A 15,141-nucleotide genomic window follows, 5' to 3' on the forward strand; every position below is an offset into this window, starting at 1 on the left:
AGGAGTATTTTTGCAAGGTATTCTGTACGCCAATTTAAAAAAAGAAACCAATTCTTTTTCATTAAACTGTTTTTAAACTGAGATGTGTATGTTTCGATATCTAGTAAGAATCAAGAAGCAAATTGTTCTGACAGTTCATATAAAATATTTTGTCTACAGAAACATGCAACATTTTGTGAGAATATGTTTTTAATATTTATCTTTATGTAACTTTTTTGCAACATTAAAGTGAGCAAGAGCAATTTAAAACATGGCACAGTACAATAATCTGCATTTGCCTTAATCAGATTACAAAGCTATTTTTGTTTTCTTTTTTTTCTTAAACCAGTGTTTCTGATATGCCCGCAGGTTTACAAATCAGTAGGCCTATGAATGACAAAATTATCTGCTCTGATTAACTGATGAAGGAGGAGGAGGCAATGTGTGGCATACAGGGAATCTCTCTGGGTTTGAGGACAGAGACGTCAGGTTGCTTCTTATACTCTAGATCACGAATCCGCAACAGAGTGTCAGTGACTCGGGCACAAAGCGAGCAAGGCAGAGATCCGCAACATCATCTGCTTGGAAAGTGAAAACATCACCCACAGCACGGTGAGCATCTTTTGGTTTCGTTGTACATAATTGTTTGGTGATGCAATTGTGTTATTTCTTTGGCTTTGTGTCTTTTGAAAAAAATGTTGTTTTGCTATAATGTGAAACCCTATTTTTGATTTCTTGTTTATTTTAGCACGTTTCTATGTTTGCTAACTTTTTCTGAATATAGGCTGATAAGCTAAAAATTAAAGTCCAGCTTCTTCTGTTTGGCAAATTTTTCTACAATAATTATGTTTCTCACTAGTGGTATCCTTCTTATGAAAACTATACACTAAGTGCCAACCAGTGTTTTGTTTTACACTACAGGGAATGAGCAATTACAGTATGTAGCTTCATTCCAGCTGATTTTATCTCACATGAACTGCTATCTGACATAAAAAGAGCACCAGATTCTGTTTCTGTCACCTTGTGTTTCTTCCATTCGTGTGTTTCTGTCTCCCTAAGGTAGCCCCAGAGAAACATGGCATTTGCTGGGATGTTGAGTGACGAGGACGTCAAATCTGCAGTCCAAACTTGTCAAGGTGAGTCAGATAATATGCACAAATGTGCTTGCAAGAAGATGTATACAAAAGAGAAGAAAAATCCTCTTTAATTTAAGGAAATACACACATATGTACACCCCGACACAGCTAACACTCCTGAGGGAAAGCATTGCACTATGTTGTTCACAAGAGGGTGAGGGCAGGGATCCTGCTGGTTACCAGGCAAACACACTGCAGGAGACTGGTTACCAACCAGATACCAAAGGGTTTTCATCAGACATCCCTAACATAGCTGACCCAACAGCACAAGCTGTAAAGCTCCTCGCATGCCGAGACATTTAATTATTTATCTTTACAATTATGTCTGCATGACAAGGCATGCAAAGCTCTATTGCTGGTTCTTGCTATTTTTATGCTTTGCAGGTCAAGAAAGTATGAGCGAGTTTTACAAAGTAAAATAATCATAGCTATGAAATGGTTACACTAGAGGATGTGACACAATAAATTAATTCATTATTTTAGACATCCTCTTCAGTGTGAATCTCTTGAGTCATTTCAGGGTGTCTTCTTGCAAAAACCTCCATAAGTTGAGAACTTTTGGCATTTAAGTTTGCATTAAAACCTGAGGCAATATTTGTTTCCCTTGTGCTGTTTACAAAGCATAGGAGCAAAGCCGACTATGCACTTCAGGCTGTATATTGGTAAATGTCATTGGCAGAAGAATGAAAGTCATCTGAGCGAATGAGTAAATGCGACGTCTCTATTCAGACCACCACTATTCGTTCTTTAATGTCATTCAGCGATTGACCATTCACTCACTCACTTGTGTCTGTTTCTTGTGGTTGCTCCATTTCATATTCTGTCTCCTCTCTCTCTTTCTGCCTGACCAATGTACTGTAGCTCCAGGCACATTTGACTTCAAGTTGTTCTTTGCACGAGTGGGACTGACTGGCTTGTCTGAGGCAGACAGGAAGAAAGTGTTTACTGTCCTGGACCAAGACAAGAGCGGATTCATTGAGGAAGAGGAGCTGAAGTAAGGATAGATGTGTAGACATAAACCACATTTTGTGCCCCCAAAGATATTGTAAATCAAAAATTTTTAAGGCATATCATGTTTTGCGCATGAAGATAAGGTTTAGGAATAGGGTATAAAATTACGACTATGCGTTTATGTATTTATTCTTATTGTGTGGTCCTCTTTTAGATTGTTCCTGCAGAACTTCTGTCCAGCTGCCAGAGAGCTCACAGTGGCCGAAACGAAGTCTTTGATGGCAGCAGGGGATAAAGACAGCGATGGGAAAATTGGGATAGAAGGTAACAAATGTTGGAAAAGTGATGCAAAAACAGAAGAATACACTGTAGTAAACTAAAGCCTGTCCGTTTGTTTCCTCCCTGTAGAGTTCTGTGATCTTTTGAACTGAAGATGAAAATACTCAAAAGGACCAAATTCTGTACCTGCCTGCTAGTTTCTTATTTGATTTGTTAACACATGAAAAAAGATTGAAAGGCCTAACGTGGATGTCTGCATTGAATCAATCTGGTCTTCTGAATGGAATAAAAAATTAATTTCAGGTGTTCTTCCACTGTCTTCTGTTGTTTTTTTTTCTTTATCCCTTTGAAGTTATTTTAAGATATGGTCAAATGATCTCAGGTCTTCTTAATCATCCCCTAAAGGTCCAGATACTTAGCCCTTTTTACACTGATACCTCTCAATTAAACTCAATTAAATTAAATGTTTCATAAGTCACACCATGGTCTGCACAGTGGCGCAGTTGGTAGCACTGTTGCCTTGCAGCAGTGCTACCAACATTGCTTTGGGTTCGATTCCCGGCCTGGGGTCTTTCTGCATGGAGTTTACATGTTCTCCCTGTGCATGCGTGGGTTCTCTCCGGGTACTCCGGCTTCCTCCCACAGTCCAAGAACATGACTGTCAGGTTAATTGGTCTCTCTAAATTCTCCCTAGGTTTGAGTGTGTGTGTTGGTTTATGGCTGTTTGTCCTGTCTGTCTCTGTGTTGCCCTGCGACAGACTGGCGACCTGTCCAGGGTGTACCCCACCTCTCGCCCTGAACGTTAGCTGGAGATAGACGCCAGCAACCCTCCCAACCCCAGTAGGGACAAGGGTGTTAGAAGATGGATAAGTCACATAATTAGTAAACAATCAACCTGTGTTTTATTTTGATATTAATATAAATCCAGTGACGACAGTGGTAGGAGTTTGCCCTGCACTCAGCGGGTCGCTGGTTCGATTCCTCGCCCTTGTTGTTTGTGTCTTTGGGCCAGGCGCTTTACCTGCCCCGGCTGCTGGGGTTGGTCAGAAGGGCTGATGGTGCAAAATGGCCGACTTGCTTCTGTCAGACTGCCCCAGGGCAATTGTGGCTACAGACCACAATAGCTTCCCATAATCAGCATGTACTCTTTGAGATCACAAAATATTAAGGACACTGGTTAAGGACACAAACACATCATGCAGAAATATTATCTGAGATGGGAAGTTAACACTCGACATCACCTTTAGCACACCATGGCAGTATCGTTCTGTGAGGACTTTTCATCAGCAGAGAAGCTGATCAGACTTAAAGATAGATGAAAGAAAACCTTTTGACTTGAAAATGAAATGTAAATACATCCTGTACAGCCAGAGCAACAATGAGATGGTTTATTGTAGGCCTTTGAATGACCTGGTTTTCATGTCAGGATTGTCAAGTTAAAGACCAGCCCCAATTATAATAAAAAATAAATAAATCTACAGTGATACGGTCTCAATTCAGTTGGATTGACTTTGAGCTATTGGCAAAAAACGAAAAGAAAGCCGGCAAAAACATAACAAGGTGGGATGAATGGACTTCTTTTGTAAAAATATATAAAAAAAGTTCATAATAACTTAAAGCAAGCCCAGCTTTGAAGCAGACAACATACATCATTCATTCCTTGCACAAATAGTAATGAAATAGTGACAAAAGGATGCAGACATTAGTAAGGCAATTATATGTATATAATTTTGTTCATGTCTCGCATTTAATTGCAAAAGCACCTTCTTGAATTGTCCCGATTCTCATATTAGGGCTTGTACTTCTGTCTGGAGGGTGACTCTCAAATTACTGCTGAGTCTGGGTGAAATATTCATCAGTATCAGAAATATCTAGAAATGTCTAGACTACATATTACTTATGCGCAGATGGCTGACAACTAAATTAACAGAAGGTATGAAAATAAGATTTGTCATCAAATTGTCACCTTGTTAATACACAAACCCATTTGGGATGCAAAAAATAGTCCAGATGATTGGCAGATTGCCTACTAAGGACAGAGATCTGGTGGTACAGACCTCAAAGTCCTGTTCCGGTTTAGACATGTTGCTGGTACATTTGAAATGCGACCCTGCCAGTGGAGGTTCAGTGAAACTCATGTAAAGATACTGTATCCTTTACTTTGGACACATGATTACATTTAGTCCTGGAGGCACAGGCCAAGTGAAGTGATCAGAAACTGTATTACTTCATATAAAAAATTAAAAGTGAAAAAAAAAGTATGACTTACACAATTTGTAATAACTGGAAATAAAAGACACTGAATGACACTGAATGCAGTAATTTTAATAAATCACTGCATAAACTTCACTGCTTATCAGTAAAATGTAGAAGAATCTGTCTGGTACAAGGATGGTCCAATAAAAATCACAGCTCATCTTAAGAAAAAAAAACTCTCCTTTTGAAAGCTCTGAATGGCATGTTTATGTGGGAAGCAAATTCTGCCTGTGGTCTTAAATAATTATTTTGTCTCTATAGTAATCGCGAAATTGAACACCAAGTGGCTGCAGGTATTTGGTGTTCACTTCTCATCATTGCCTAGGATAAAGTGTCTGACCATGCCCTGCACTCTTACATTTGCACATTTATAGTAGTTCAATATTAAAATCAACATTTTAAATGTTGGTTGTAAATCATAATACGATTGCAACATGTGCCATGAAGTCGACGTGCTTCAGGCGTGCTCGAGTTTCCACATGTCTAGCTATAGGCCTGAGCACACATGGTAGCATCCTCATTTGTTCACCTAAAAATAGTTCCAGGCTACTAGACACATTTTTTCGAAACCCATGCATCTTGGTACCTGATACTGAGACTCAAACGTCTGTAAATGGTGTTGCTCAATGATATATAAGAGAGGGGGGAAAGAGGCTTTTGGCATTCACTCGAGTCCGCCTTGGTTTTCACTCGCCTCACCGCAGAGCAAAGGTGAGTGGGACGTGCACCTTCTGAAAGCTACCCCGACTTCTGCAGATCACACTGCGGGTTGAAAAGGATTCAGAGGAGGGGGATCTTTGTGGACTACCAGCTGTAGGGAGAAATGGAACCAACCTAGGCAGCAAATACATGGATCTCAGGACATTTCAGTTTAAAACTAAAGTTGGCCAAATCGGGCCTTTTCATTTCAGAGGATCAACGTTTTTGGAAGAATGCTGGTTGGCTAGAGCTAGACTGACTCATGTTTTTGCAGCAGCGAATGTTTTCAGCTGACATTTAAAAAAAATGTTTGATAGATATTCATGCCTGTGTGATCTGTTCTCCTGGTGAGAGCATTGTTTCTTGAGTGCGGTCACAGTTTAGCGCTTTGGGATGAATAGTTAGTAGGCTCCTGTGGGGAAACATCCTGAGGCAAAGGGAAGCTGTTTAGCCAGTAGCAAACATAGATGCTTATGATGTTTCAAAGGTTTGTAAAATGAAAAAAAGGAAGCAACTTTTATGAGAGGAAAGGAATAATTTTTCATCTGGTATTTTATAACCTAAAATCTATGGTTTTGTTAGACATAAAAAGCCAAAGAGCATGTCGTCATTGTCATTTTGGTTGAGGCTTTTTCTTTCCACTGTAACAACATAAGAACTTATTAGTATTTCAGATGCTCATTCTAACCTTGAGATTTGTCTTCTTTTCATCCCAAGAATAAAAAATGGCCTTCGCTGGTCTCAACGATGCTGATGTCAAGGCTGCCCTGGATGGCTGCGCAGGTTAGACTTTTCCTTTATTTTCACATAGCACTGCATCCTTTAAACTTAGCAAAGTAGCTAAGCGCAGAGAGGCAGACTTTACCAAACTCTCAGTTTCACGAATGTGCCTCAGAAACTGCCAGCTACAGCTACCCTGAGTCATCCACACCTTGTTGCTGACGTATCGGGCACTAATGGAGATGAAATGTGCATTTTCAGCTGCTGACTCCTTTGACTACAAGAGTTTCTTCAAGGCATGCGGCCTGGCCAGCAAGTCCTCCGATGATGTCAAGAAGGCCTTTGCCACCATTGACCAGGACAACAGTGGCTTCATTGAGGAGGAGGAGCTGAAGTAAGACATTACTTGAACACTCAGCGCTGCTAAATTCAAAGCTTATTGGCTTAAAATAAGGATAAAATCTGACATTACTTTCTAGTCTTGCAAAGTCATCCTTCTGTTTGAGGGCTGAGCTTGATCACACTAGGCGATTTGAATATTTTTGACCTGCTTGGTCATGCATTACATTTTTCCTAACTATCTAAAAGACCAAAAAAGATTTGAATAATTAATTAAGGTTTACATGCATTGGTTTAATTCTTACTCTTTTGTCCACTCGTCAGGCTGTTCCTGCAGAACTTCTCTCCCAGTGCCAGGGCACTCACCGACAAGGAGACTAAGACTTTCCTTGCCGCTGGTGACAGCGATGGTGATGGCAAGATCGGAGTTGATGGTAAGAGTTCTTTGCATAAACTTAAAAGAATTGAACTACAATTTTTTAAAAATATCAGTATGCCAAAGTACAAAACATCCTTTCTGAAAAACAATGGTTGCCTTTTCATAGACCTTGATTGGACTTTTTGCTTCATCAGATTAATACTTTGTCACAAGAAGTGTTTTCTTGCATGCAGACTGACTATAAGCAGCTTTACTTGTTCTCATCATCTAAAGTGAAATCTACCAATGAGAGAATCCTGCAGACAGAAGGTTTTGCACTTTGGCCATTGAATTGTATAAATCGTAACTCTTGGTCAGAATCGGCTCAATGAGTCTTACACCAATACATTTTTGCAAAGATTTTCTACTTTCTGCAACTAACAGCAGTTTCATTCTATCTTTGCAGAGTTTGCTGCCCTCGTAAAGGCATAAATTTCCACTGACCAAGATCCACTTCTTTTCATGGAACCGCAAACTCCTCAAAGATTCATTAATCACCAGCTGAAAGAATATTTTTTATACCTTATTTATGAGTTGCCTGCGAACTGTTTCTCAACATGGAAGACATATTTTGCTGTTAATGTTACTCAAACTGTGTTATGTGTTCAGAAATGATGACTTGTGCAAACTGTACAACACCATCTGCACTTTTGAGGAAGAGTGAAAAACCAGGAATAAATACTCTTTTGGTGTGAAGTCATCTTGTTCAGGTCAGTCTTTGGCTGAGTGTGCTGCATTTCCTAACAGAAATCATTTCAACACAATGGGGCTAATGAAGAGCCAGTGTCAAGTGAGTCCTCATATGCCAGAGCTTTTGAATGCTCAAGAGTCGCTAAGCAATGGGTTAGATGACTTGCCCGGCACTTGTTCTTATAATTGGTTAATGGGAAGGGGAGCGTGGCTGGACATTGGCCAGGGCTTGGGAAATGTGCTGGGAATTGCCCCGGGGCTTTGCTCACATGCTTCTTTAGACCCAGCAAACTCTGCAATAGCTAGCTGCCAAACTTTGGGTAATTAGATGACCTAGTCCAAGATCTATTTCTTCTACAAGTGCTGCATAATCAGTTAAATGATGTGCTGTGGCAACAGAATGGCTATTAACAGTCACTGTCTCAGCAGCAGGGCTGCTTTCTGGTTCAAACCCACTGCAAATAGCTACACTGGTTTAAGGACTTTTTAGCAAATTACCCACTTTATTTATTCACTTTCTTTGCAGTAAACATCTTTTTTGGGCGATAAAACAGTCTAAAACAGCGAATTAGCTTCAAAAAGCTTATCTTAATTTTAATCTAATTTTTCCTTCTGAAGCCAGATTGCAATTGCAGTGGGTTTCAAAAGTCCTGGGCATTGCAAGTGAGCAAAATGTAAACCCTCATCCCTATCAGATAACAACCTCACCTAGTTACAGTCAGGCGGTGGTCAAAACAGAGAGGCTCAAGGGCTGCAGCTTACCCCACAGCATTATGGTGCCACCTATTGGCCATAGATCTTCAGTTTTATCCTCTACAGAGTTATTTAATTATTCTGTCAGAAAAAAATGACTAAGCCCTCATTAGCATTTAATAACATTGAACAATGTTTCCATAATTGATCTACCCTCTAACACAGAAATAAACATTTCCTCCAATACTCTATGAAGATGAAATGGTCAAAATAGGGCTGACTGAGATTTTATTTTTTTTAAACATCATCTTCCATTTCCTTTAAAACCTAAAAATTATTATTTTTTGTTATTTTTGTGTAAAGAAAAATATTTCTTCAAAGGTTGGGCTTATGTATCTATTGCTGACATGTAACAAGAAAACCACATTCCTTACAAAGTGAATTTATTTCATATTCCACAAAGTACACAAATAATACCTCAAATACACAAAACTATGCTCTGCTCACAATGAAACACAAGAGCAATAGATTCACTAAAATAAGAGGTTAAATCATACCTTAAAGCTGGTCAGTGTTAAAAGTAGCAAAAACAACCAGTTTGTCCAACTTACTCCAGCTATAATGCATGCATGCTGGGTATCCTCATGAATATGGTTACGGGTTGGCAGCAGCCCTTCCAATTCGCCCACCTCAGCAGTGCACAGGCCTATTCTTAGCAGCCAGGGACATTAAAGACTTCTTCAAACGCACCTTTTAAGCGTCTTCATTTTTGAAACTTAAAATAGACCGCTCTGTAGCTGCAGTACGAGCCCCCCACCCATCCCTTCCTTCGTCTTCCTCCTCCTCCACCTCCTCCTCCTCAGCACGGTGTCAGTTATCTTATGCTTCAGATTTCCACAGCGTGACAGTATATAAAAGGTCATTGGGAGCACCGGGATGGTCACTGCAGTCGACTCCAGTCTTGTCTGTGTCATCTGTACCCTACAAAGCAAAAGGCACAACCGAGGTGAGTCTGAAGGAAGAGAGGAAAGGGAAGAGAAAATGCGGGACCCGCATCCAGACTTGCATCCTTGAAAAACCTTTTTGCTCTTTATTTCTTTTGACATTGGGTTTGCTCAGGACCTCACTGCATTGCAGCATCTAAAGAAACACACTGAATGCCTATATTTGGAAGCGTCAGCGTTTTTTTTTTTTAAAAAAGAGAGCCATGGATTACTGGTCAGACCTCAGCATCTTGCAGTAGTTGCAGGTGTCAATCTCAGCTTCACGGAAGGAGTGAAGCATTGCAAAACCTGCACTTCAGAGAGAATTGGACTTCAGTATTTCAAATTGGGACCCTTTCTTCTTCTGTTTATTCTACTCGGAAAGCCAAAAGACAGCTATTTATACAGCATATTTTGTTTGTAAGACATGGTGTGAATTTGTTTTGGAGCGATCAAAATTCTGTTTCTTTAGCTTTGTGATTGTTTTTTTTTTTGCAATGCAGTGAGCTATAATCGAGTCCTTTAAATAAATAGGCTGTTTCTTTAGGGATAACTGCTTTTACAAAAGTTTAAATTAATCAGTGTTCTATCTCTGCAGATCAAAATGGCTTTCGCAGGTGTACTGAATGATGCTGACATTACTAAAGCCCTGGATGAGTGCAAAGGTGATTCTTCTATACTTTTTTACTCTTGCTTCATCTTTTGCATCCTTATTCTTATTGATATTTGCCTCTGGTCTCAGTAGCATAATAAGCTCTGCTGATTTCAGGCGCGGACTCATTCGACTACAAGAAGTTCTTCAAGACTTGCGGTCTGGCCGGAAAGAGCGCCGACGATGTCAAGAAGGCCTTCGCCATCATTGACCAGGACAAGAGTGGCTTCATTGAGGAGGACGAGCTGAAGTAAGATGCATGGCTGGACAAAATGCGCTTTATACATTGGGTAGCAATTACTATAGTAATATAGTAATATTACAGTATTAACTGACACAAGATACTGCAGGAATGCAAGAGGGAATGGATTTCTACATTCAGATGGGCGACCTTTAAGGGCATGGGTACTCATCTTATGATGTTAAATTTAGATTAAATACTATTCAGTAGTAACAGTAGGAGGGTAGACATAGGCGATTATGACTATCCTATAAATTTGGTGGCGCCGCATCCAGAAAGTCTTACTTAGAGAGAATTTCTTGGATTGCAGCCTACTCACTCCTTTATTTGCAGTTGTAATTCAACAACAGCATGCATTACATTTCTTTATGTATTCCCTTGTGCCATCTCAAGTTTAACAGTGGCCCCCATCTGGGAGATCCTTTTACATCTTTCTCGAGGTGACACCTGCCCCACCAAGCAAAATCTTGTCAAGATAAAGAAACTTTCCCTGAACAAAGTGGTTGCGAAGTGAGATGACATGTATGGAAAGATGTTTTTTGGTGTCTAAATGTGCTTGGAGAGTTTTGGGGGTTGATCAGATGGGCCAAACTAGTCTGACATTCAAAGTCTTTGAGACCTGAGATAAGGACTGAGCGACCATGAATAGCTATAAATAAAAATGTCCATGAATATGCTTACTAAACCCACCTTTGCATTCTTTTTTCAGTATGGCTGCCTTATTTGGTCTATTTGCGATGTGTTTTGATCAACAATATTAGATGAGCATCTCTTGTGTCTGTGGCAGGCTGTTTCTGCAGAACTTCAGCGGAGGTGCCCGTGCACTGACTGATGGTGAGACCAAGGTTTTCCTCAAAGCCGGTGACAGCGACGGAGATGGCAAGATTGGCGCTGATGGTATGTGCTGAGACACTCGTTGGACATTCCTTTGTTTAAACAAATGTACAACTTTCTGTGATTTTCTGTCTCTGTCTACCCTGCAGAGTTCGCTGCTTTGGTAAAGGCATAAAGATGGCAACATGACCAACAACACATGCTCTGATGGAACAACAATGCCCACATCGACCTCCCCCTTTTCATCTGAATATAAATAATTTTTATACATTTGCTTAAGGGACGTTTCCGCCTCTATGCAACACACTGTCCAAAAGGTGATGATTGTGAATGTCGCTCGGTTGTGTTCATGTCTTAAATATGAATTTTGCTAACTGTAAAATCTATAATGCACTTTCCAGGAACTAAAAGTAAAAGAAAATAAAATATTCTTTTACAACGGTCTTACATCTTTGTTTTTGTGTCATTTTGCCCACATAACCCCTTTTGGGTTGGAGAAGTAGCAATAGAAAAGGAAACTATGTCAAATACATAATGATATGAGACCTGGCTCAGAGGGTCAGGAACGTTTTTCATGCAATCTATACAAAAAAGTGCAAAAAAGCTGCTAAAAAAGAGATTTTGATAATCTCCAGAGAACTTCTAGTCAAAATTATTTAGATCCACTTTGCAAGGGCCAAACAGCCATGTGTGGCAGAGGGACACCAGCTGCCTGGACCTTAATCTTGGATGGACACTCAAAAATATTATTTTGCCATTTCACTTGTATTATGTGTTTCCAAATCTAGTGCCCTACCTACCCCATTATCCTCAGGTTTAGTCCCTGGCCCCAAAGTTTTAACTATCATAAGAAATTAGAAAAATGTATCACAACTTTTATGAGATATCCAAGTAATTGTGACCCCACTTAATGGCATACTGTTAAGCACATGAACTCCAGTACAACCTGAGAGGTCTGACGATACATAAATCATTTGCTCCTCTTTGTAGTTGCACCCTACAACCACTAGATGGTAGTATGGAGTTTCCAAGTTACCCTTCAGCCATCTGAAAACATTAGAAAAAATGACCGTAATCATCAGTCACCTTGATGGTTGCATTTGTTGCTCTACTTCTGATTATTTCTTACCTTCCATTTTACAAATTTTTATTTTGTTCTGTAATTTGGACCGGTGTGTTTGTAATAACTACTTGAAACACTATTTCAAATATAATATTTGTTATATTTTAATAATAAATATCTACGTTCATATGGTACTTTCCAATGCATTTATACCACTTTTTTCATTTTGTCACATTGCAACTAAACATGTCACCCCAGTTTGCTGACATTTTATGTGATAGAAGACAATTATGAAGCAGAAGGAAAGGAATACCTAATTTCAATAATATGTTTTGTTCAAATTTGTGCTCATCACTTTTATTCAGACTCGCTCAGTAAAATTCTATAGAATCATCTTTTTCTGCAATTACAGTAACAAGTATTTTGGGTTATGATTCAAGCATCTTTGTGTGTCTAGAAAGAAAATTGTTATTGTCTTTTTCTGTAAAGTAGTTAATGCTTACTCAGATTTAAAGGGGAGCATCAGTGAATAGCAATTTTATATTTGCACTTTGAGTAGGCCTGAACCTCTTACCCAGTGTTACTGTATTTGGTCATCCATCATGTTGCTGCAGTCACCATATTTTACAGACAGTATTTTTGGTTAGAGTGTTAATTTTCAAACAATTGCAGCAGTTTGTGTATATACGAAAAACGTAAACTTTTGGTCTCATCTGACCAGAGCATCTTCCTATATGATGTATGACAACTTTTTTGTTTCTTTTTTTTAAACATTAATTTCGACAATTCACCAAATTGTATTTGTTCACAGTTTTCTGTGAAAACATTTTCCCACCTGATTTCTGGATCTCCTCAACCTCCCTGCACCCCCCATGCTTACCTTGAGCATTTTGGCTGCTACTCTGATCAACATGGATGGCCATGTTTTGGTATTTCTACAATTGTTCAAAGGTTGGGATTTTCTTTGTTACATGACTCTGCTATAAACCCCTCCAGAACGTTATCCCTGATCTGCCTGCTGTGTTCCTTGGTCTTTATTAAAATGTTTGTTTACTATTGTTCAAAAATGGGCCAAACACATTTAAACTTTTCAGATTTTTTTTTAATTACAAAAATTCCTCCCAACATGCTAATCTTTTTAATAGGTATAGCGTATAAAATCTTAATAACAAATGTAAAAAAACGTAAATGTCGGTGATTACCTGTGTATGCACTTTGTTTGAGTTTACCAATAAGCACATGTTTTAACGCTTAAATTTATCACTTGTGGGACTAACAAAGGGTTATTTTATCTTATATTTACTTGAAAGATTGAGAAAAAGCTTTCTTAATAAAATAATGATTAGGAAATTATTATAATCTTGTTTGGGAAACTTATATGCTACCAAAATGATTACTTCTTTTTTTTTTTTTGCCATGCTACACAGTTTGTTTTCTCTCACTGTCATCTGTCGGTCTCCTTTGCCCCAGAGAGGTGAGAAAACACCATGTCCTGTCTCCCCATGCGTGCTCCTACAGAGCACTAGCTGATTTAAATAAATAAATGATTGACCTGTAACAGTATAGTTGGTATCAACGGGGATGCATGACATCATGCAACCTTTCCAGGTAAAGTGGCATCACTCCACTCCATCCTGCGTCCTTGGTCTCTTTTTCACACGGAGCCATAATGAGATGATTGAGTTTCTCTCTACCTTCTAAATGCAGTCTAACTTCACCAGCACATTTCAGCAGCTTGTCAGACGTCAGCTGCTGAGAGGCTTCACTGACCAGTTGGTAGCTCAATAATACTCGAGAGGAATCAGAAAGAACAAAGCTATTTATTCATTAATGCAAATGGGCTCAATGTTGCCACAAAGTGTAACAAAGATCCACTTTAAGATTCCCACGGTTAAAGTTCTGTAGCCCTTGAAAAACCGAGATCTATTTAGGGTCTCGAAAACAATGTTGTAGGCGCTGATCTTATAGAAACAAAAGTAAATATTGTCACACTTAAAGTATTTTTAATGATTGAATAGTCGTTGGAAGGTGTATTTTGAGCACAATATATTATTGAATCCAATACATTGAGTGTGGCACGACTGTAACAAAACAAAACAAAACAAAAACACAGAAAAAAACTGCAATGAATAGTCTTATGTATTTTCCAGTATTACCACGGAGAAAAATATAAATGTACTAATTATTCAAAACATGACATAATTAAGTGTTAACAGAGTAAAGAAGTGTATTTAAGGTGTTGCCTTAAAATACATGCACAGGTGTGTCTTGATTTAACTTAATATTGTGAATTAAGTTTATAAAGCTTCAAACTTTAAAATTTTTTTGTCAAACTGATAATTTATGTGTATGTAAAACTCTGAATGTGAAGAAAACTGTCTATATATTCTGAAATTTCGCATATTTTAGTAATTCTGAAAGCAGGTGTGTTTGGTCTGATTTACATTATGCATTAGGCTTTTTGTTACATATACTGTATAAAAAGTATGTATTGTTGATTATAGCATTCTTTACAAATTAATCAAGCATGTTATTTTGTAAATATAATGTGTAAAAATGGTTGAACTGTAACTACTTCATCTATTAACAAACCCCAACTTGTATCTTATAGTTTTGAAGTTCAATCAAGAATTGAAGTTTCCAGCATTTGCTTATGTTAAAGTCAGACTTTAGAGGTTAGAACCAGCTGAGTTTCTTGATCTTAATGAACAATACAGTGCTGCTTATGAACTGCTGACTGTGTATACTTGGTGTGATTTTGACAAATATTTTCTGTCTAAAGTTTAGGTCAATTTGCAACAGAAAAAAAAAAAAAATCATTTGAATGCATTCCCCATGCATTTTGTTAAGATTTACTGATTTTATAAGTTAAAATCTAACTTCTGACTTTCAGTGATAAGTGAAGCAGGCCGCGCGTAAGGATTTCTACTCCAAATGATCGACTCCTGGTGTCTAAAGAGATAACATTTGCAGCCCAACACACAGAGAACTTACTCAGCATTGATACAACGCATTTTTTCAGACTTAAAACAAAATTCAGGTTGACCTTTACGCACAACTATGTCATTTACTGACAGAAGCGCATGAAAGTGCATCAGTACAAAGATTTATTGTAACTGACACGAAGAGGTGGTCTTCTGTTATCAGGGACTCAGAACAAAGGGTGATTCCTATGCCGCTAATTCTATATGTGTTTTGGACACGTCCT

At 38.6% G+C, this 15,141-nt stretch overlaps 3 protein-coding genes across 4 annotated transcripts; all 3 read left to right on the forward strand.

Annotated features, from left to right (window-relative positions):
- The first annotated feature begins 464 nt into the window (after positions 1–464).
- Positions 465–2,655, forward strand: pvalb5 (parvalbumin 5). 2 transcript variants are annotated; one of them, XM_032588064.1, is made up of 5 exons: positions 465–591; positions 1,039–1,115; positions 1,977–2,109; positions 2,281–2,390; positions 2,475–2,655. In XM_032588064.1, the coding sequence occupies exons 2-5, from the start codon at positions 1,055–1,057 to the stop codon at positions 2,495–2,497; spliced, it is 327 nt and encodes a 108-aa protein (XP_032443955.1). In that variant the 5' UTR covers positions 465–591; positions 1,039–1,054; the 3' UTR covers positions 2,498–2,655. The 2 variants fall into 2 exon arrangements, with proteins under 2 accessions (XP_032443955.1, XP_032443956.1); XM_032588065.1 differs by having other exon boundaries at positions 1,043–1,115.
- Positions 2,656–5,182: 2,527 nt separating this feature from the next.
- Positions 5,183–7,477, forward strand: LOC116735903 (parvalbumin beta 2-like). The gene is made up of 5 exons (XM_032588063.1): positions 5,183–5,312; positions 6,018–6,083; positions 6,282–6,414; positions 6,684–6,793; positions 7,184–7,477. The coding sequence occupies exons 2-5, from the start codon at positions 6,026–6,028 to the stop codon at positions 7,207–7,209; spliced, it is 327 nt and encodes a 108-aa protein (XP_032443954.1). The 5' UTR covers positions 5,183–5,312; positions 6,018–6,025; the 3' UTR covers positions 7,210–7,477.
- A 1,529-nt stretch (positions 7,478–9,006) lies between these two features.
- On the forward strand, positions 9,007–11,317 carry LOC116735902 (parvalbumin beta-like). The gene is made up of 5 exons (XM_032588062.1): positions 9,007–9,166; positions 9,742–9,808; positions 9,913–10,045; positions 10,824–10,933; positions 11,020–11,317. Exons 2-5 carry the CDS (start codon positions 9,748–9,750, stop codon positions 11,043–11,045), a joined length of 330 nt encoding a protein of 109 aa, XP_032443953.1. The 5' UTR covers positions 9,007–9,166; positions 9,742–9,747; the 3' UTR covers positions 11,046–11,317.
- Positions 11,318–15,141: the final 3,824 nt, after the last annotated feature.

This window comes from Xiphophorus hellerii, chromosome 16, assembly GCF_003331165.1.
Source record: "Xiphophorus hellerii strain 12219 chromosome 16, Xiphophorus_hellerii-4.1, whole genome shotgun sequence".
NCBI lineage: Eukaryota > Metazoa > Chordata > Actinopteri > Cyprinodontiformes > Poeciliidae > Xiphophorus > Xiphophorus hellerii.